Source organism: Scyliorhinus torazame, chromosome 14 (genome assembly GCF_047496885.1).
Source record: "Scyliorhinus torazame isolate Kashiwa2021f chromosome 14, sScyTor2.1, whole genome shotgun sequence".
In the NCBI taxonomy this organism is placed as follows: Eukaryota; Metazoa; Chordata; class Chondrichthyes; order Carcharhiniformes; family Scyliorhinidae; genus Scyliorhinus; species Scyliorhinus torazame.
The window spans coordinates 16,246,757-16,269,568 of NC_092720.1; the positions used below are offsets into that span (position 1 = coordinate 16,246,757).

General features: G+C 51.5%; 1 protein-coding gene across 2 annotated transcripts in view; it reads left to right on the plus strand.

Annotated features, from left to right (window-relative positions):
* The first annotated feature begins 1,138 nt into the window (after positions 1–1,138).
* dvl3b (dishevelled segment polarity protein 3b) overlaps positions 1,139–22,812 on the plus strand; it is a 155,191-nt gene continuing 133,517 nt past the window's right edge. Inside the window, exon 1 of one of the 2 annotated variants that reach the window (XM_072473736.1) lies at positions 1,139–1,776. In XM_072473736.1, coding sequence (XP_072329837.1) covers positions 1,616–1,776 — 161 coding nt within the window. In that variant the 5' untranslated portion in view covers positions 1,139–1,615. The remainder of the gene's footprint in view (positions 1,777–22,812) is intronic. The other variant, XM_072473735.1, reaches the window with a different exon arrangement.

A 22,812-nucleotide genomic window follows, 5' to 3' on the forward strand; every position in this document is an offset into this window, starting at 1 on the left:
CTCAGCTGAGCTCAAATCATTCAGCCCCCGTACAATTACAACATAAGAAAAGTGTCAAACCTTCAGGAACTAGTTGATGCCATTAATTCCAAACTGAGGTGGATCAGATCATCATAGAATGTAGAATTTACGTTGCAGAAGGAGGCCATTCAGCCCATCGAGTCTGCACCGTCCTTTGGAAAGAGCACCGTACTTAAATCCATGCCTCCACCCTGTCCCCATCTAACCTGGACACTAAGGGGCAATTTATCATGGTCAATCCACCTAACCTGCACATCTTTGGACGTTGGGAGGAAACCGGAGCACCCGGAGGAAACCCACGCAGGCACGGGGAGAAAGTGCAAACTCCGCACAGTCACCCGAGATCAGAATTGAAGTAGGTTCCCTGGTGCTGTGAGGCAGCAGTGCTAACCACTGTGCCACCCAAACCCAAGATTATACTCTTCTGATCCCGTAGGTTACCTCCGGTTTCTAGTATGTAAGTTGCACCTTCTACTGTGAAGACAGACACAAGATATTTATTCAGTGTGTTTTCCATATCCTCATTTCTCCTGGCTCTGCTACTTCCTTTCTATGGACGTGTAAAAACTCTTACAATTTGTTTCTATATTCTTGCCTGGTAATCCCCAGGATGTTGATGCTGGATGATTCAGGGGTGGTAATACTGTTGAAATGTGAAGGGGTGATGGTTAGATTCTCTCTTGTTGGAGATGGCCATTGCCTGGCACCTGTGTGGTGCAAATGTTACCTGTCACTTATCAACCCGGGTCGGGGCTGGATATTGCCCAGGTCTTGCTGCATTTGGACAGGGACTGCCTGGTATCTGAGCAGTTAGGAGTGGAACTGAATACTGCTGGTGATTATCTCTGTGGATGGGCTCTGTCTGGGTCTGAGGTGCACTGGCATAGTGTGGCACCGTCTGTTTTTCTACACCCTAGCATGCCAAGTTCAAGTTACTGCTTCCACCTTGCTGGAGTCGCTGTGCCAGTTTCTGAGCTGCCCCTAGCTCCACAGCCCTGCCCTGCCCCCCACCCGCCCCAGTTTGGGACTCGGACAGAAGCTGCCAACTGAGCCCTCACCCCGAGGGGCTCCCTCCCCTTTCCCTGGCACAGCAGCCGTGCCCGCGGGGTGGGGGGTGCCAGCTGTCAGCCTGCCGGCCAGCGCTGGGCAGGGCTGTGCCGGATTGATGGCACTGGCGCTGTGACGGGGCGGCCGCTCCCCTCCCAGTCTGATTGGGGCCGTGCGGCCGCTGTCAGTGCGGGGCGGACCGGATCGAATCGAAGCCAAGCTCAGCCTCCCGTGCTCCGAGCGGCCTGAGGCACCGGGGCCGGGAGGGAGAGGATACAAAGCATCGGCCGGGAGCAGGGAACAATCGGCCGGGAACAGGGAACAATCGGCCGGGAGGATACAAAGTATCGGCCGGGAACAGGGAACAATCGGCCGGGAGGATACAAAGTATCGGCAGGGAACAACCGGCCGGGAGGATACAAAGTATCGGCCGGGTGGATACAAAGTTTGTGCCGAGCGGAAGGAAACCTGGGCCGGGCTGACGGGCTCAGGCAGCCGGGGACAGAGAGCCCGGAGCCGGAGCTCGGCCCGCTCTCCGGGACCGGCCATGGGCGAGACGAAGATTATTTACCACATGGACGAGCAGGAGACTCCGTACCTGGTGAAGCTGCCGCTGCCGGCGGACTCCGTCACTCTGGCCGACTTCAAACTGGTGCTGAACAAACCCAACTACAAATTCTTCTTCAAATCCATGGACCAGGACTTCGGGTGAGGACGGGGACCGGGGTGGGGAGGAAGGCTGAGGGACCGGGGTCCGGGGTGAGGGCCGAGGCCGGTCACCGGCTGACTGACCCGGGCCAGGGCCTGTGGCCGGGGACTGGGCTGCTCTCCAAAGCCGGGAATTGTGTTGTGGCGGCCGGGAGCCGGCTCTCCCTCCCGGGGAGGAGGCTGTCTCCCTCCCCTTCCCCTCCATCTAACCCGGGGGTGGGGGCGCAATTCCGGCCTGGGCCCCGAGCACCCCCCTCTCTCTGTCTCCGGGCATTGGAACCATCTCTGCCCGGGGGCCGGAGTCCGGCTGGGGTGGGGGGGGGGGGGAAAATCGGGGCCCCCCGGGCCTCCTCCCAACCCCCCCCCCCCCCCCCCCCCGGCCGCCCCAATCGGGCCTGGAAAATGGCGGAGCCTCTTTGTGCTGAGGTGTTTTGTTGAAAGTTGAATATATTTCTGACGGGACAGACCGAGCCCGGCGGGGCGAGCTGGGCTTTCCTGGCATTGTGGATGTCACCGTCAGGAGTTGGGGCCTGGGGGAGCCGCTGAGCCTGACAGCCCCGGTTACTGAGGAGGGGGGCAACCTGGCATTGTCCCTGGCAGCCTGGCATTGTCCCTGGCAGCCTGGCTTTGTCCCTGGTAGCCTGGCATTGTCCCTGGCAGCTGCAGTCACACTGGGCAAAGGCAACAACCTGCATTTAGACACCATCTTCAACACAGAGGCCACTTCACACAGGCATCATCCACCAAAACTCTGACACTAGACCACATAAACAATGTTATTTTGTGGGAGGCAGAGAGCTTCAGGGAGGGAATTCCAGCCCTTGGGGGGGAGGGGGGGGGGGGGTCCAGGCAGCTGAGGCCATGACCACAATGGGGGCAGCGATGGAAGTTGGATGAGTGCAGAGATCTCGGAGGGTTTGTAAGGCTTGTGGTGGTTACAGAGTTCAGGGCGGGTGAGGACAGGCAGCAGCATCTGGAAGCAAACAAAACGTGCACGCTACCTTTAAATGTGGACAAACAATACCTGTGCCATCAGGAAGGCGGTAAGAAGAGGTGGAGCAGGTTAATGGCCCTGCAGGAGGTTGTGCTTTCAAAGGGGCTGCAGCAATTAACCTGTCTCTGCCACTTACACAGGCACTGTTCCAACTGCAACATTTTCTGTTTCCATGATCAATCAGTTTGTTTTTATGGTCCCTGTTCCTCTGAGTAGCTTCAGTTATAATTCAAGTGCTTGAAGGTTAATTTGTTCCCACTCAGCACAGTGGTGTGAACAACTTTCATTGGGGTTGTTTGTATACTGGGTGCTTAAACCCCCCCCCCCCCCCCCCCCCACACCTCCCCCCACCAGCACTACCATAATTAAATGATCAAAATGTGTGTACAGCACTGGTGGAGGCTGGTCTGTCACTGCATAACACTGGGGTACAGTACTGGTGGGGACGGGTCTGCCACTGTATAACACTGGGGTACAGTATTGGTGGGGACAGGTCTGTCACTGCATAACACTGGGGTACAGTACTGGTGGGGACGGGTCTGCCACTGTGTTACTCTGGGATACAGTATTGGTGGGGACAGATCTGTCACTGTGTAACAATGGGGTACAGTACTGGTGGGGACAGGTCTGTCACTGTATAACATTGGGGTACAGTTCAGGTGAGGAGGGGTCTGTCACTGTATAGCATTGGGGTACAGTAGTGGTGGGAGCGGATTTGTCACTGTATAACCCTGGGGTACAGTACTGGTGGGATTGGCACTGTCTATGGATAACATTGGAATGCAGTACTGGTGGGGACGGGTTTGTCACTGTATAACACTGGGTACAGTACTGGTGGGGACGGATCTGCCACTGTAAAACACTGGGGTACAGTACTGGTGGGGATGCGTCTGTCACTGTATAACACTGGGGTACAGTACTGGTGGGGACAGGTCTGTCACTATAACATGAGTACAGTACTGGTGAGGACGGATCTGCCACTGTATAACACTGGGGTACAGTACTGATGGAAACGGGTCTGCCACTGTATAACACTGGGGTACAGTTCTGGTGGGGACTGGTCTGCCCTGAATTTTGCACTGAGTGCTGAGGTTTTGCACTGAGTGCTGAATCTGGTGTATTTGAATGCTATAGTGAGAGTTTGGTGACTGAGGGAGTGCTGAATTTGGTGCATTTGAGTGCTATAGTGAGAGCTTGGTGACTGAGGGAGTTAGGTGAGGAGGGAGTAAGGTGCTCCTTTCATTTTGTTTCCTACATTTCCGCAAAGAGTGAGAAGAGAGCCAGGAGATTACAGAGAGTGCAGCTGACTGGGAGCAGAGTCGGAGGGCGGAGATCTAGTTGGTCCACAGGGCAGCTATATTCTGTAAGGTAAGAGGGGATGGAGGCTAGGCCAGTTGCATGCTCCTCCTGTAGGATGTGGGTGGTGAGGGATACCACTGGTGTCCCCGCTGACTATATCTGCGGGAAGTGCACCCAACTCCAGATCCTCAAAGACCATGTTAGGGAACTGGAGCTGAAGCTGGATGAACTTCGGATCAAATGGGAGGCAGAGGGGGTGATAGAGAAGAGTTACAGGGAAGTAACCACACCCAAGGTACAGGACAAGAATAGCTGGGTTACAGTCAGGGGGAAAAAAACAAACAGGCAGACAGTGCAGGGATCCCTCGTGGCCGTTCCCCTTCAAAACAAGTATACCGTTTTGGATGCTGTTGGGGGGGGGGGGGGGGGGGGGGGGGAAGGCCCTAGCGGCCAGGTCTCTGGCACTGAGTCTGGCTCTGGGGCTCAGAAGGGAAGGGGGGAGAATGGAAAAGCAATAGTTGTAGGAGATTCAATGGTTAGGGGAATAGATAGGAGATTCTGTGGTCGCGAGCGAGACTCCCGGAAGGTATGTTGCCTCCCGGGTGCCAGGGCCAGGGATGTCTCGGATCATGTCTTCAGGATCCTTAAGGGGGAGGGGGAGCAGCCAGAAGTCGTGGTGCGCATTGGTACCAACGACGTAGGTAGGAAAAGGGGTGTGGAGGTAATAAACGAGTTTAGGGAGTTAGGCTGGAAGTTAAAAGCCAGGACAGACGGAGTTGTCATCTCTGGTTGTTGCCGGTGCCACGTGATAGCGAGGCTAGGAATAGGGAGAGAGTGCAGCTGAACACGTGGCTGCAGGAATGGTGTAGGAGGGAGGGCTTCAGGTATTTGGATAATTGGAGCGCATTCTGGGGAAGGTGGGACCTGTACAAGCAGGACGGGTTGCATCTGAACCAGAGGGGCACCAATATCCTGGGAGGGAGGTTTTCTAGTACTCTTCAGGAGGGTTTAAACTAATTTGGCAGGGGAATGGGAACCGGATTTGTAGTCCAGCAACTAATGTAGCCGATATTCAGGACGCCAAAGCGTGTAATGAGGCAGTGGGGAAGGGAACACTGACAAAGGAGAGTACTTGCAGGCACAAAGATGGGTTGAAGTGTGTATACTTCAACGCAAGAAGCATCAGGAATAAGGTGGGTGAACTAAAGGCATGGATCGGTACTTGGGACTACGATGTGGTGGCCATCACGGAAACTTGGATAGAAGAGGGACAGAAATGGTTGTTGGAGGTCCCTGGTTACAGATGTTTCAATAAGATTAGTGAGGGTGGTAAAAGAGGTGGGGGGTGGCATTGTTAATTAGAGATAGTATAACAGCTGCAGAAAGGCAGTTCGAGGAGTATCACCCTATTGAGGTAGTATGGGTTGAAGTCAGAAATAGGACAGGAGCAGTCACCTTGTTCGGAGTTTTCTATAGCCCCCCCCCCCCCCCCCCCCCCAATAGTAGCAGAGATGTGGAGGAACAGATTGGGAAACAGATTTTGGAAAGGTGCAGAAGTCATAGGGTGACTTTAACTTCCCAAACATTGAGTGGAAACTCTTTAGATCAAATAGTTTGGATGGGGTGGTGTTTGTGCAGTGTGTCCAGGAAGCTTTTCTAACACAGTATGTAGATTGTCCGACCAGAGGAGCGGCAATATTAGATTTAGTACTTGGTAATGAACCAGGGCAAGTGATAGATTTGTTAGTGGGGGAGCATTTTGGAGATAGTGACCACAATTCTGTGACTTTCACTTTAGTAATGGAGAGGGATAGGTGCGTGCAACAGGGCAAGGTTTACAATTGGGGGAAGGGTAAATACGATGTTGTCAGACAAGAATTGAAGTGCATAAGTTGGGAACATAGGCTGTCAGGGAAGGACACAAGTGAAATGTCGAACTTGTTCAAGGAACAGATACTACGTGTCCTTGATATGTATGTCCCTGTCAGACAGGGAAGAGATGGTCGAGTGAGGGAACCATGGTTGACAAGAGAGGTTGAATGTCTTGTTAAGAGGAAAAAGAAGACTTATGTAAGGCTGAGGAAACAAGGTTCAGACAGGGCATTGGAGGGATACAAGATAGCCAGGAGGGAACTGAAGAAAGGGATCAGGAGAGCTAAGAGAGGACATGAACAATCTTTGGCGGGTAGGATCAAGGAAAACCCCAAGGCCTTTTACACATATGTGAGAAATATGAGAATGACTAGAGCGAGGGTAGATCTGTCTATAACAATGGGGTACAGTGCTGGTAGGGGTGGGTCTGTCACTGTATAACACTGAGGTACAGTACTGGTGGGGGCAGGTCTGTCACTGTATAACACTGGGGTACGGTACTGGTGGGGACGGGTCTGTCACTGTATAACTCTGGGGTACTGTACTGGCAGGGGACGGGCTGTCACTGTATAACACTGGGGTACAATACTGGTGGGGACGGGTTTGTCTCTGTCTCACACTGGGGTACAGTACTGGTGGGGGCGGGTCTGTCAGTGTATAACACTGGGGTACAGTACTGGTGGGGATGAATCTGTCACTGTATAACAATGGGGTACAGTACTGGTGGGGACCGGTCTGTCACTGTATAACAATGCGGTACAGTACTGGTGGGGGTGGGTCTGTCACTGTATAACACTGGGGTACAGTACTAGTGGAGACGGGTCTGTCACTGTATAACACTGGGGTACAATACTGGTGGGGACGGGTCTGTCACTGTCTCACACTGGGGTACAGTACTGGTGGGGATGGGTCTGTCACTGTATAACACTGGGGTACAGTACTGGTGGGGATGGGTCTGTCACTGTATAACACTGGGGTACAGTACTGGTGGGGACCGATCTGTCACTGTATAACACTGGGGTACAGTACTGGTGGGGATGGGTCTGTCACTGTATAACTCTGGGGCACGGTACTGGCAGGGGACGGGCTGTCACTGTATAACACTGGGGTACAATACTGGTGGGGACGGGTCTGTCACTGTCTCACATTGGGGTACAGTACTGGTGGGGACTGATCTGTCACTGCATAACACGGGTACAGTACTGGTAGGGGCGGGTCTGTCACTGTATAACACTGGGGTACAGTGCTGGTAGGGGTGGGTCTGTCACTGTATAACACTGGGGTACAGTACTGGTGGGGACCGGTCTGTCACTGTATAACACTTGGGTACAGTACTGGTGGGGATGGGTCTGTCACTGTATAACACTGGGGTACAGTACTGGTGGGGACCGGTCTGTCACTGTATAACACTGGGGTACAGTACTGGTGGGGATGGGTCTGTCACTGTATACCACTGGGGTACAGTACTGGTGGGGATGGATCTGTCACTGTATAACAATGGGGTACAGTACTGGTGGGGACCGGTCTGTCACTGTATAACAATGGGGTACAGTACTGGTGGGGCCGGGTCTGTCACTGTATAACACTGGGGTACAGTACTGGTGGGGACGGGTCTGTCACTGTCTCACACTGGGGTACAGTACTGGTGGGGGTGGGTATGTCAGTGTTTCACACTGGGGTACAGTACTGGTAGGGGCGGGTCTGTCACTGTATAACACTGGGGTACAGTACTGGTGGGGACCGGTCTGTCACTGTATAACACTGGGGTACAGTACTGGTGGGGATGGGTCTGTCACTGTATACCACTGGGGTACAGTACTGGTGGGGATGGATCTGTCACTGTATAACAATGGGGTACAGTACTGGTGGGGCCGGGTCTGTCACTGTATAACACTGGGGTACAGTACTGGTGGGGACGGGTCTGTCACTGTCTCACACTGGGGTACAGTACTGGTGGGTGTGGGTATGTCAGTGTTTCACACTGGGGTACAGTACTGGTAGGGGCGGGTCTGTCACTGTATAACACTAACTTGTCATGCAGTGGGAGTGATTCATGAGAAAACTACAACTTGCACTTGATGTTGTGCGATGTTTTGAGCTGCCTCACAGAAGCATTATCTGACAACATGTGACACTGAGCTACAGAAGGAAATAGATTCATAGATGTGCAGCATGGAAACAGGCCCTTCGGCCCAGCTGGTCCATGCCGCCCAGTTTCTATCACTAAGCTAGTCCCACTTGCCCGCATTTGGCCCATATCCCTCTTTGCCCACCCTGCCCATGTAACTGTCTAACTGCTTTTTAAAGGAAAAAATTGTACCCTCCTCTACCACTGCCTCCGTCAGCCCGTTCCAGATGTTAACCACCCTCTGTGTGAAGAAATTTCCCCTCAGGTCTCTTTTGTATCTCTCTCCTCTCACCTTAAACTATGCCCTCTAGTTCTAGACTCCTCTACCTTTGGGATCTACCTTATCGATGCTCCTCATTATTTTATAGACCTCTATAAGATCACCCCTAAGCCTCCTATGCTCCAGGGGAAAAAGTCCCAGCCTATCCAGCCCCTCCTTAAAGCTCAGACCATCAAGTCCTGGTAGCATCCTCGTAAATTGTTTCTGTGCTCTTTCTAGTTTAACAATATCTTTCCTATAATAGGGTGACCGGAACTGTACACAGTATTCCATGTGTGGTCTTACCAAAGTATTGTACAACTTCAACAAGACGTCCCAACTCCTGTATTCAATATTCTGACCAATAAAACCTAGCATGCTCAATGCCTTCTTCACCACCCTGTCCACCTGCGACTCCATCTTCAAGGAGCTATGAACCTGTATTCCTAGATCTCTTTGTTCTGTAACTCTCCCCAACTCCCTATCATTAACTGTGTAGGTCCTGCCCTGATTTGATCTACCAAAACGCATCACCTCCCATTTATCCAAATTAAACGCCATCTGCCATTCATCGGCCCACTGGCCCAATTGGTCAAGATCCTGTTGCAATCTTATAAAACCTTCTTCACTATCCACTATGCCACCAATCTTGGTGTCGTCTGCAAACATACTAACCATGCTTCCTACATTCTCATCCAAATCATTTATATATATATATATATATCTCTGTCACAAATAACAGCACCGATTCCTGAGGCGCATATTAGGAAAGGTGACCAAAATGCAGTGAAAGACATAGGATTTAAGGATCATCTTGAAGAGAGTGGTGGCGAGGTGTTGGAAAAGAATTCCAGACATTTGCTACCATGACAGCTGATGGCACAACCACCAATGTGAATGGTTAAAATCAAGGATGTGAATTGAATCAGGTATGCTAACAAACATGAGGTCTTGGGAGTGTGGTAAGAGCTGGAGGATGTTAGAGAGAAAGCAAGGAGCAAGAACAGGCTTTGAACAGGAGAAGATAATTTTTTAATCGAGTGATTACCAAGAGTTTGAACCAGTGTAAGGCAACAAGCACAGAGGTGAGAATGGGTGATTGGAACTTGGTGCCAATTATGGTGCAGGAAACAGAGATACGGATGAGCCCAAATTTGCAGAGGGTGATCGTGGGAAAGGCAACACAGAAGGTTCAGAGTTTTGGAGACGTTCGAATCACAATCAGAACCCAGGAACTTCCTTCCTAACTGCACTGTGGGTGTACATGCACCTCCACACAAACTCCACACAGACAGTCATCCAGGACCGGAATTGAACCTAGGTCCCTGGCACTGTGAGGCTGCAGTGCTATCCACTATGCCATCGTGCCGCCCCTTTCACCGGAGGACCGGAGAAACCCACGCAGACACGGAGAACATGTTCGCTCCACACACAATCCCCAAAGGCTGGAATCAAACACAGGTCCCTGGCGCTGTGAGGCTGCAGTGCTAAACACTGTGCCACTGTGATGCTCTCGTGTCACTGTGCCACTGACTTTGCCACCTCAACCAAGTTCCCTGTGAGTCCAAATGACTAAGTTCCCCGTCAACTAAATGAGACCATCAGGTTGCTGGTATAAAAACCAAGTGAATTTTAATGTGGGTAGATGGGAGCTTTACTCTGTGTCTAACCCCGTGCTGTACCTGTCCTGGGAGTGTTTGATGGGAACAGTGTAGAGGGAGCTTTACTCTGTATCTAACCCCGTGCTGTACCTGTCCTGGGAGTTTTTGATGGGGACAGTGTAGAGGGAGCTTTACTCTGTATCTAACGCCGTGCTGTATCTGTCCTGGGAGTGTTTGATGGGAACAGTGTAGAGGGAGCTTAACTCTGTATCTAACCCCGTGCTGTACTTGTCCTGGGAGTGTTTGATGGGGACAGTGTAGAGGGAACTTAACTCTGTATCTAACCCCGTGCTGTACCTGTCCTGGGAGTGTTTGATGGGGACAGTGTAGAGGGAGCTTAACTCTGTATCTAACCCCGTGCTGTACCTGTCCTCTTGAGTGTTTCATGGGGACAGTGTAGAGGGAGCTTTACTCTGTATCTAACCCCATGCTGTACCTGTCCTGGGAGTTTTTGATGGGGACAGTGTCGCGTGAGCTTTACTCTGTATCTAACCCTGTGCTGTACCTGTCCATGGGCCTTTACACTACAGAGCTGCATGGTAGCACAGTGGTTAGCACAGTTGTTTCACAGCTCCAGGGTCTCAGGTTTTATTCCCAGCTTGGGTCACTGTCTGTGTGGAGTGTGCACGTTCTCCCCGTGTCTGCGTGGGTTTCCTCCGAGTGCTCCGGTTTCCTCCCACAGTCCAAATATGTGCAGGCTAGGAAACTGCCCATGACAAATTGCCATTAGTGTCCAAAAACATTAATTGTGTTTACTAGGTTACAGGGATAGGGTGGGGGCGTGGGCTCTTTCCAAGGGTGCTCTTTCCAAGGGCCAGTGCAGATTTGATGGACCGAATGGCCTCCTTCACCACTGTAAATTATATGATTCTAATCTTTATCTAATCCCGTGCTGTATCTGTGCTAGGAGTGTTTGATGGGGACAGTGTAGAGGGAGCTTTACTCCTGATTTGGATTTGTTTGTTGTCACGTGTAACAAGGTACAGTGAAAAGTATTTTTCTGTGAGCAGCTCAAACAGATCATTTAGTACATGAAAAGAAAACAAAATGAAAAGAAAATACGTAATAGGTCAACACAAGGTACACAATGTAAATAGATAGACCCCGGTATCGGGTGAAGCGTACAGGGGTGTAGTATTAATCAGATCAGTCTAGAAGAGGGTCATTTAGGAGTCTGGTAACAGCAGGGAAGAAGCTGTTTTTGAATCTGTTCGTGCGTGTTCTCAGACTTTGTCTCCTGCATGATGGAAGAAGTTGGAAGAGTGAATAAGCCAGGTGGGAGGGGACTTTGATTATGCTGCCCCAAGGCAGTGGGATGTGTAGACAGAGCCAATGGATGGGAGGCGGGTTTGTGCAATGGACTGGGCTGTGTTCACGACTCTCTGAAGTTTCTTGCGGTCCTGGACCGAGCAGTTGCCATACCAGGCTGTGATGCAGCCAGATAGGATGCTTTCTATGGTGCACCTGTAAAAGTTGGTAAGAGTTAATGTGGACATGCCGAATTTCCTTAGATTCCTGAGGAAGTATAGGCGCTGTTGTGCTTTCTTGGTGGTAGCTTCGACGTGAGTGGACCAGGACATATTTTTGGTGATGTGCACATCTAGGAATTTGAAGCTGTCAACCATCTCCACCTCGGCCCCGTTGATGCAAAGAACAGAGAACAAAGAAAAGTACAGCACAGGAACAAGCCCTTCAGCCCTCCAAGCTTGTGCTGCCGTTCTAAACTAAAATCTTCTACACTTCCGGGGTCCGCATCCCTCTATTCCCATCCTATTCATGTATTGTCAAGATGCCCCTTATACGTCACTATTGTCCCTGCTTCCACCACCTCCTCCGGCAGCGAGTTCCAGGCACCCACCACCCTCTGTGTAAAAAAAAAAAAAAAAAAATGTGTAAAAGATGCAGACAGGGGTGTGTACAGTACTTTGTTTCCTGAAGTCAATGACCAACTCTTTAGTTTTACTGGCATTGAGGGATAGATTATTGTCGCTGCACCACTCCACTGGGTTCTCTATCTCCCTCCTGTACTCTGACTCATCGTTGTTCGAGATCCGGCCCACTATGCTCATGTCATCAAACAACTTGTAGATGGAGTTGGAGCCAAATTTTGCCAAGCAGTCATGTGTGTACAGGAAGTATAGTAGGGGGCTAAGTACGCAGCCTTGCGGGGCCCAGTATTGAGGATTATCGTGGAGGAAGTGTTGTTGTTTATTCTTGCTGATTGTGGTCTGTGGGTCAGAAAGTCGAGGATCAGTTGCAGAGTGAGGAGCCAAGTCCTAGGTTTTGGAGCTTTGATATGAGCTAGGCTAGGATTGTGGTGAAGTCAATAAATAGGAGTCTGATGTAGGAGTCCTTGTTGTTGAGATGCTCCAGGGATGATGGAAGGGCCAGTGAGATGGTGCCTGCTGTGGACCTGTTGTGGTGGTATGTGAAATGCAGTGGATCAAGGTATTTTGGGAGTATGGAGTTGAAGTGCCTAATGACCAACCTCTCAAAGCTCTTCATTATGTCAATGTCAGGGCCACCGGACGGTAGTCATTGAGGCACATTGCCTGGTTCTTCTTTAGCACCTTATGATGGTGGTCTTCTTGAAGCAGGAAGCAGGTCTGTATCTAACCCTGTGCTGGTCCTGTCCTGGGGGTGTTTGATGGGGACAGTGTAGAGGGAGCTTTACTCTGTATCTAACCCCGTGCTGTACCTGTCCTGGGAGTGTTTGATGGGGACAGTGTAGAAGGAGCTTTACTCTGTATCTAACCCCGTGCTGTACCTGTCCTGGGAGTGTTTGATAGGGACAGTGCAGAGGGAGCTTGACTCTCTATTTAACGCCGTGTTTTACCTGTTCTGGGAGTTTTTGATGGGAACAGTGTAGAGGGAGCTTTACTCTGTATCGAACCCCGTGTTTTACCTGTCCTGGGAGTTTTTGATGGGGACAGTGTAGAGGGAGCTTTACTCTGTATCGAACCCCGTGTTTTACCTGTCCTGGGAGTTTTTGATGGGGACAGTGTAGAGGGAGCTTTACTCTGTATCTAACCCTGTGCTGTATCTGTACTGGGAGTGTTTGATGGGAACAGTGTAGAGGGAGCTTTACTCTGTATCTAAGCCCAAGCTGTTCCTGTCCTGGGAGTGTTTGATGGGAACTGTGCAGAGGGAGCTTTACTCTGTATTGAACCCCGTGTTTTACCTGTCCTGCGAGTGTTTGATGGGGACAGTGTAGAGGGAGCTTTACTCTGTATCTAACCCCGTGCTGTACCTGTCCTGGGAGTGTTTGATGGGGACTGTGTAGAGGGAGCTTTACTCTGTGTCTAACCCCGTGCTGTACCTGTCCTGGGAGTGTTTGATGGGGACTGTGTAGAGGGAGCTTTACTCTGTGCCTAACCCCGTGCTGTACCTGTCCTGGGAGTGTTTGATGGGGACAGTGTAGAGGGAGCTTTACTCTGTGTCTAACCTCGTGCTGTACCTGTCCTGGGGGTGTTTGATGGGGACAGTGTAGAGAGTGTTTTACTCCGTATCTAACTCTGTGCTGTACCTGTCCTGGGAGTGTTTGATGGGGACAGTGTAGAGGAAGCTTTACTCTGTTTCTAATCCCAAGCTGGGCCTGTCCTGGGAGTGTTTGATGGGGACAGTGTAGAGGGAGCTTTGCTCTGTATCAAACCCCGTGTTGTACATGTCCTGCGAGTGTTTGATGGGACAGTGTAGAGGGAGATTTACTTTGGATCTAACCTCGTGTTGTGCCTCTTCTGGGAGTATTTGATGGGGACAGTGTCGGCGCGATTCTCCGAAATGGAGACAAAGTCCTGACGCCGGAGTGAAAACCGGAGTGTATCATACCGGCGTCGGAACCTGCTCCCAGCCCCCTATTCTCCCAGCTCCGGGGGGCTAGGAGCGGCATTGCGTATTTTACGCATGCGCGGTTGCCGTTCTTCCCAAGGCTGCCCCGCAAGAAGATGGCAGATGGATCTTGCGGGGCGGCGGTGGAAAGGAGGTCCTCCTTTAGAGAGGCCCGCCCGGCGATCAGTGGGCACCGATCGCAGGCCAGACCCCATCGGAGGCCACCCCCGGTGCAGGAACCTCCCTCCCCTCCCCACAGGCCGTCCCCCCAGCATTCCCGCTCCGTTCCCGCCGGCAGCGACCAGGTGTGGACGGCGCTGGCGGGAACCTGTCGTGTTGGGGCGGCCGCCCGGCCCATCCGGGCCGGAGATTCGCCGCTCGCCTTTTGCAAAAGGCGAGCGGCGATTCTCCGAGCGGCCAGCCGTGATTCTCATGGCGTTGGTTTGGTGGGGGGGGTGGGAGAATCTCGTGCGGGTGTCGGGGCGGTGTGGCGGCACTCGCCCGGCGCCCCGGCGATTCGCCCACCCGGCATGGGTGGGGAGGATTCCGCCCTGTAGCTTTACTCTCTATCTAACCCCGTGCTACATCTGTCCAGAAGCTGCTCCAGCTCCTGACCTTGTGACCATTGATTTAACACCTACCATGTCCTGGGGATGAGTAGAGAATTCATGCAACAAAATACAAATTCTGTTTGGCAAAAATGCTAATGCCCCTTAATTAAATGCATGTTGTTCATAGGGTGTGTGTAGCAGGAGTGGTTTTGGCTGATCGAGCAGCAAGTAGGAAGTTCCGATGGGAATTGCTGTCTGGAATATTTGTGGTGGAGAGCTGACCGGAGATGTATGACAGGCAGCTTCTGGAATCTAATGGTCTCTGGCGTCGAATCAAAAGCCCTGTCGCTCTAACGTGCAGCTCTGTGTATTTGTCGAGAACCGGAGGCCTCAGTGTGGGCCCGATGAGGGCTGTCTCCTGGATTCCTGACATTTTTAATCTTGTGCGCTGTATAAAGTGGGCAGAGCTCGCAGAGGTTCTAACTGAACAAGGGGGCGCAGTGCCCCAGGACCCTCGCACGTCACAACAATGAATCCACTTCAAAAAGCACTTCACTGGCTGTAAAATGCTTTGGGACATCCTGAGGTATTGAAAGGTGCTATATAAATGCAGCTCCTTTCTGCTGGGACCCAGAACCCCTGCAAGGCTTAGGAAATGAGCTGTGTCGACATTGCCTTCGTGACAGACTGAGCTGGCGTGCTGTGCCTTTGCTGGCCTTGTGGCGCTGGTTCAAGAGTTCATATCCCCGACATGGTAAATTGTGGAATTCAATTTGACAAATCCGATTTAAACTTGTCAGCAGGCGCCAGAAATAATATGATGTAAATGCTGTTGGATTGCTATCCGTGACTACGCGCACATGCTTTAACGAATAGAGTGTGCCCAACCATTTTGGCCGTTGCATGATTCCAGTCTCACAATAGGTGGTTGACTCTTAATTAGTCTCTAGTGATTTAGCAAGCCCAAAGATCACATGAAACAACCGCCTAATAAATACCATTGGTGAGAACGGCAGTACAGCAGAAGTTGTAGAAAGAGACAGTATGAGTACAGCTAGTAATGGACATTAAATGCAGGCCTTGCCTGTGGCATCCTTACCAGAGAACACATTCCACCCACAGGCTCTGTGGGGGCTACTTGGCCCAGCCACTCCCCTTGGTTCATGCTGCTATGGAATGGGTTGAGATATGTCACCGTGCCACCCTGAAGCAGACAAGCAAACTCGATGTGCACACACTTTGCATGCTGCGCGCGCACCAGACGCAAACTGCGTACACACGAACTCAACACATTCTCTCTGCTACCCTGTACCATGCCCACAAACTCCAAACATGAATCACACCTTCGAAGGCCATAAAACCTTCAAAGTCCTTGTGGTGTCGGTACGTCCACGATGCTGTTAGGTGCCGAATTACAGGATCTTCACCCAGTAACAATAGGGGAATAGTGATGTGAGTACATGTCAGGACAATTAGGATTGTATGAGGCCTGAAGCTGATGGCATTCCCAGAACATCGATTCTGCTGACATTTTCAGTGATAGAAATTTCACAGGAAGGGGGTGCTGTCCACGTTAGCCTTTGGGAGGGATAGAGCGTCTATTCACCAGAATGACACCAAATCTCAAAGGACCAAATTGTGAGGAGACATTGCATGAAGTTGGCTTCAAGTTGGCCTTGAACCTGGAACGTTGAGGCATGATCTGTATGTCCTTACGGTACTGAAGGAATTTGATACAATAAAAGCTATTTTCTCTGCTCGAGGAGCCCAAATTAGAACTAGGGCATTCCCCAACTTGGGTTCAGAGAGGAGTGTGTCATACCACAGTCATCTTGTGTGCTTAAAAGGGACTTTGTGTGATAATGAGACCATTGTAACTTAAGATGTACTTTGTAATCCGTGTTAATCTTAAAATCTGTGTGTATTTAAGATAAGTGGGGAATAAAAGAGTATCATAATCCAACTTTTCATGTTTAATAACTGCTTTGTTCTTGGTGTTAAAATTAATTAGCAGTCCTGTGACTCTGTTCCTCCACGTTTTATGTAACAAAAAAAGTAAAAGAATACATTGTTTTAAAGAATTCAATTGATGTAAAGCACTTTTTGGAGCTATAGGGATACAAGTACTTTCTTATTGGTAACGGGGTCCTTTGACTTTGATGACACCTGATATTGGTGATTATATCTGTCAGCCATGATGAAGCATTTTTTTAAAAAAATATGTTTATTCAAAGTTTTTCAATAATTTTTACAAAACACTCCAAAAAAGGAAAGAAAATATACAAAATAAAAATAAAAAGGGCAACACGCCAACAAACCAAGCAACTTAATCCTCTAACCCTTAAACGATTTAACAAATTAAGAACAAAATGGGGCAAAAGCCCCTTACATAAACCAAAACAAGAAAACCCGCCCCCCCCCCCGGATTGCTGCTGCTGTTGACCTCCACCTAACGTTCCGCCAGAAAGTCAAGGAACGGTTGCCACCGCCTGGAGAACCCCTGCACAGACCCTCGCAAGGCAAACTTTATCTTCTCCAACCTGAGAAAACCCGCTACGTCATTGATCCACGCCTCCACGCTGGGGGGCTTCGCGTCCCTCCACATTAGTAAGATCCTTCTCCGGGCTACCAAAGAGGCAAAGGCCAGAACTCCGGCCTCTTTCGGCTCCTGCACTCCCGGCTCGTCTGACACCCCAAATATCGCTATCCCCCAGCTCGGTTTTACCCGAGTGTCCAAGACCTTGGACATAGCCTTTGCGAAGCCCTTCCAAAACCCCGCAAACGCCGGACACGCCCAGAACATATGGGCGTGGTTTGCTGGGCTCCCCAAACACCTCACACACCTGTCCTCTACCCCCAAAAACTTACACATGCTCGCCCCTGTCATATGCGCCCTGTGCACCACTTTAAACTGGATCAGGCTGAGCCTGCCGCAAGACGAAGAGGAATTGACCCTGCCCAGGGCGTCAGCCCACAGGCCCTCATCCAACTCCTCACCCAGCTCCTCCTCCCACTTGCCCTTCAGCTCCTCCTCCCACTTGCCCTTCAGCTCCTCCACCGATGCTTCCTCCGCCTCCTGCAGCTCCTGGTATATCACCGAGACCTTACCCTCTCCGACCCACGCACCTGAAGTCACCCTGTCCTGTACCCTCCAGGCAGGCAGCAGCGGATATTCCCCTACCTGCCTCCTCACAAACTCCCTGACCTGCATATACCTGAAGGCATTTCCCGGGGGTAACCCAAATTTCACCTCCAGCGCCCTCAGACTGCCAAAAGCAATGAATAAGTCCCCCATCCCTTAGTGCCATGGCCAGCGGCTCAATTGCCAGGGCAAACAGCAGGGGGCACCCCTGTCTCGTCCTACGGTACAGTCTGAAGTACTCTGACCTCAGCCGATTTGTCAATACGCTCGCCACCGGGGCCTGGTACAACACAATTTGACCAGCCCTATGAACCCCTCCCCGAACCCAAACCTGCCCAGCACTTCCCATAGGTACTCCCACTCCACCCGGTCAAAGGCCTTCTCCGCCGTCACCACTTCCGCCTCTCCCCCCCCCCCCCCCCCCCCCCCCCCCCTCTCACATTCAGGAGCCTCCCTCCCCACATTTGCATTCAATTGCCTGCCCTTCACAAACCCCGTCTGGTCCTCGTGTATCACTCACGGGACACAATCCTCAATCCTAGTGGCCAGGACCTTCGCCAACAACTTGGCATCGACATTAAGGAGCAGAATCGGCCTATCGAGCCATACTGCAGCGGGTCCTTGTCCCGCTTGAGGATAAGTGAGATCAGCGCCCGAGACATCGTGGGGGGAAGAATCCCTTCTTCCTTCGCCTCGTTGAAGGTTCTCACCAGCAACGGACCCAACAGTTCCACAAACTTCCTATAGAACTCGACCGGGAACCCATTCGGCCCCGGGCTCCCCAACCCCTTAACCAGCTCCTCCATCCTGATCGGGGCCGCCAAACCTTTGACCTGTCCCTCCTCCACCCTCGGGAACCTCAATTGGTCCAGGAACCGCCGCATCCCCTCTTCCCCCCTCCGGGGGTTCTGACTTGTTCAGGTTCCCGTAGAAATCCCTAAAGACCTCATTTATTTTGGCTGGACTCCGCACCGTGTTTCCCCCTCTGTCCCTGATTCCTCCAATTTCCCTAGCCACCTCCTTTCTACGTAGCTGATGCACCAGCATCCGACTTGCCTTCTCCCCATACTCGTACACTGCCCCTTGCACCTTCCTCCAATGGGCCTCAGCTTTCCCCATAGTCAGCAAATCAAACTCCGTTTGGAGGCTCCGGCGCTCCTTCAGCAGCCCCTCTTCAGGGGAATCCGCGTATCTTCTATCCACCCTCTGTATCTCCCCCATCAATCTCTCCCTCTCCATCCGCTCCCTCTTCTCCCTGTGAGCCCTGTTTGAAATGAGCTCTCCCCTGACCACCGCCTTCAGCGCCTCCCAGACCACAGTTACCGGTACTCCCCATTATTATTGGCCTCCATGTACCTTTGAATGCACCCCCGGACCCACCCACAGACCTCCTCATCCACCAGCAGTCCCACAACCATGTGCCACAGCGGGCGCTGGCCCCTCTCCTCCCCCAACTCCAGCTCCACGCAGTGCGGGGCGTGATCCGAAATCGCAATGGCCGAATACTCCGTCCCCTCCACTCTTGGGATCAGCGCCCTGCTCACCACGAAGAAGTCTATCCGTGAATAGGCCTTGTGCACATGGGAAAAGAAGGATAACTCTCTCGCCGCTGGCCTGGCAACCCTCCACGGATCCACTCCCCCCATCTGATCCATAAACTCCCTCAGGACCTTGGCAACAGCTGGCCTCCTGTCCGACCTCGACCTAGCTCGATCCAGTGCCGGGTCCAGTACCGTATTGAAGACCTCCCCCATTATCAGGTTCCCTGCCCCCAGGTCCGGGATCCAGCTCAGCATGCGCTTCATGAACCCTGCATCCTCCCAATTTGGGGCGTATACATTCACCACCTGGGCCCCCTGCAGCCTACCACTCACCATCACATAACGGCCCCCTTTATTCGCCACAATACTCACCACCTCGAAAGTCACCCGCTTGCTCACCAGGATTGCGACCCCCCTGTTCTTCGCATCCAGCCCAGAGTGAAAGACCTGCCCCACCCATCCCGTCCTCAGCCTGATCTGATCCGCCACCTTCAGGTGCGTCTCCTGCAACATAGCGACGTCTGCCCTCAGTCCCTTTGAGTGCGTAAACACCCGGGCCCTCTTGACCGGCTCATTCAGGCCTCTCAAGTTCCACGTGATCAGCCGGATCGGGGGACTACCCCCCCCCCCCCCCCCCCCCCTGCTGACTAGCCATCTTCTTTCTTAGGCCAACCACGTGCCCACGCCTCCCGCACTCTCCAGCCCCCCAGACGGGGGCTCCCCGCCCCGACTCTCCCTCTTACCTCCAGCTCCTCCTCAGTCAGTACAGCAGCAACCCAGATCCCCCCTCTTCCCCTCGGCCAGGCAATTGCCCAGCCCCCCTGCTCCCCCCATTCCACTCCCATAAGTCAGCTGACTCCTGCTGACACTGGCAGCTCCCGCCTCCGCCGACGATCCCCCGATTGAATTCCCCTCGAAGTCCCGTCTCCCCCCCCCCCCCCCCCCTTTCCACGGGAAAAATCCCACGTTCCCTGCCTGGGCCGGCCCCGGCCCCTGTGGCGCAGCTCCTTTCTCCTGCAGCGTATCCCCGATCCCCAAAGGCCCAGGGCCTCCGGCCCCCACACCCCCCTTCAAACGCAGGGAACAGCCCCTCCCAAATCAATACACATACCCAGAAAACATACACATCAAATCAAATCGCCCCTTCCCACTCCCCAGCATCCCCATAACCTGCCGCAAACCACTAATTCGAGTCCAGCTTTTCATTTTGGATAAAGGTCTACGCCTCGTCTGGCGTATCAAAATAGTGGTGTCGGTCCTAATAGAACATAGAACAATACAGCGCAGTACAGGCCCTTCGGCCCACGATGTTGCCATCTAACCTACACTATACCATTATCATCCATATGTTTATCCAATAAACTTTTAAATGCCCTCAATGTTGGCGAGTTCACTACTGTAGCAGGTAGGGCATTCCACGGCCTCACTACTCTTTGCGTAAAGAACCTACCCCTGACCTCTGTCCTATATCTATTACCCCTCAGTTTAAGGCTATGTCCCCTCGTGCTAGCCATTTCCATCCGCGGGAGAAGGCTCTCACTGTCCACCCTATCTATCCCTCTGATCATTTTGTATGCCTCTATTAAGTCTCCTCTTAACCTTCTTCTCTCTAACGAAAACAACCTCAAGTCCATCAGCCTTTCCACATAAGATTTTCCCTCCATACCAGGCAACATCCTGGTAAATCTCCTCTGCACCCGTTCCAAAGCCTCCACGTCCTTCCTATAATGCGGTGACCAGAACTGTACGCAATACTCCAAATGCGGCCGTACCAGAGTTCTGTACAGCTGCAACATGACCTCCTGACTCCGGAACTCAATCCCTCTACCAATAAAGGCCAACACTCCATAGGCCTTCTTCACCACCCTATCAACCTGGGTGGCAACTTTCAGGGATCTATGTACATGGACACCTAGATCCCTCTGCTCATCCACACTTTCAAGAACTTTTCCATTAGCCAAATATTCCGCATTCCTGTTATTCCTTCCAAAGTGAATCACCTCACACTTCTCTACATTAAACTCCATTTGCCACCTCTCAGCCCAGCACTGCAGCTTATCTATATCCCTCTGTAACCTGCTACTTCCTTCCACACTATCGACAACACCACAGACTTTAGTATCGTCTGCAAATTTACTCACCCACCCTTCTGCGCCTTCCTCTAGGTCATTGATAAAAATGACAAACAGCAACGGCCCCAGAACAGATCCTTGTGGTACTCCACTTGTGACAGAACTCCATTCTGAACATTTCCCATCAACCACCACCCTCTGTCTTCTTTCAGCTAGCCAATTTCTGATCCACATCTCTAAATCACCCTCAATCCCCAGCCTCCGTATTTTCTGCAATAGCCTACCGTGGGGAACCTTATCAAACGCTTTGCTGAAATCCATATACACCACATCAACTGCTCTACCCTCGTCTACCTGTTCAGTCACCTTCTCAAAGAACTCGATAAGGTTTGTGAGGCATGACCTGCCCTTCACAAAGCCATGCTGACTATCCCTGATCATATTATTCCTATCTAGATGATTATAAATCTTGTCTCTTATAATCCCCTCCAAGACTTTACCCACTACAGACGTGAGGCTCACCGGTCTATAGTTGCCGGGGTTGTCTCTGCTCCCCTTTTTGAACAAAGGGACCACATTTGCTATCCTCCAGTCCTCTGGCACTATTCCTGTATCCAATGATGACATAAAAATCAAAGCCAATGGTCCAGCAATCTCTTCCCTGGCCTCCCAGAGAATCCTAGGATAAATCCCATCAGGTCCCGGGGACTTATCTATTTTCAGCCTGTCCAGAATTGCCAACACCTCTTCCCTACGTACCTCAATGCCATCTAATCTATTTACCTGGAGCTCAGCATTCTCCTCCACAACATTATCTTTTTCCTGAGTGAATACTGACGAAAAATATTCATTTAGTATCTCGCCTATCTCTTCAGACTCTACACACAACTTCCCATCCCTGTCCTTGACTGGTCCTACTCTGTCCCTTGTCATTCGCTTATTCCTGACATACCAATAGAAAGCTTTTGGGTTTTCCTTGATCCTTCCTGCCAAATACTTCTCATGTCCCCTCCTTGCTCGTCTTAGCTCTCTCTTTAGTTCCTTCCTCGCTACCTTGTAACTATCCATCGCCCCAACTGAAACTTCACACCTCATCTTCACATAGGCCTCCTTCTTCCTCTTAACAAGAGATTCCACTTCTTTGGTAAACCACGGTTCCCTCGCTCGGCACCTTCCTCCCTGCCTGACCGGTACATACTTATCAAGAACACGCAGTAGCTGATCCTTGAACAAGCTCCACTTATCCAGTGTGTCCAAAACTTGCAGCCTACTTCTCCACCTTATCCCCCCCAAGTCACGTCTAATGGCATCATAATTTCCCTTCCCCCAGCTATAACTCTTGCCCTGCGGTGTATACTTATCCCTTTCCATCCTTAACGTAAACGTCACCGAATTGTGGTCACTGTCCCCAAAGTGCTCACCTACCTCCAAATCCAACACCTGGCCTGGTTCATTACCCAAAACCAAATCCAATGTGGCCTCGCCTCTTGTTGGCCTGTCAACAAACTGTGTCAGGAAACCCTCCTGCACACACTGTACAAAAAACGACCCATCTAATGTACTCGAACTATATCTTTTCCAGTCAATATTTGGAAAGTTAAAGTCTCCCATAATAACTACCCTATTACTTTCGCTCTTATCCAGGATCATCCTCGCCATCCTTTCCTCTACATCCCTAGAACTATTTGG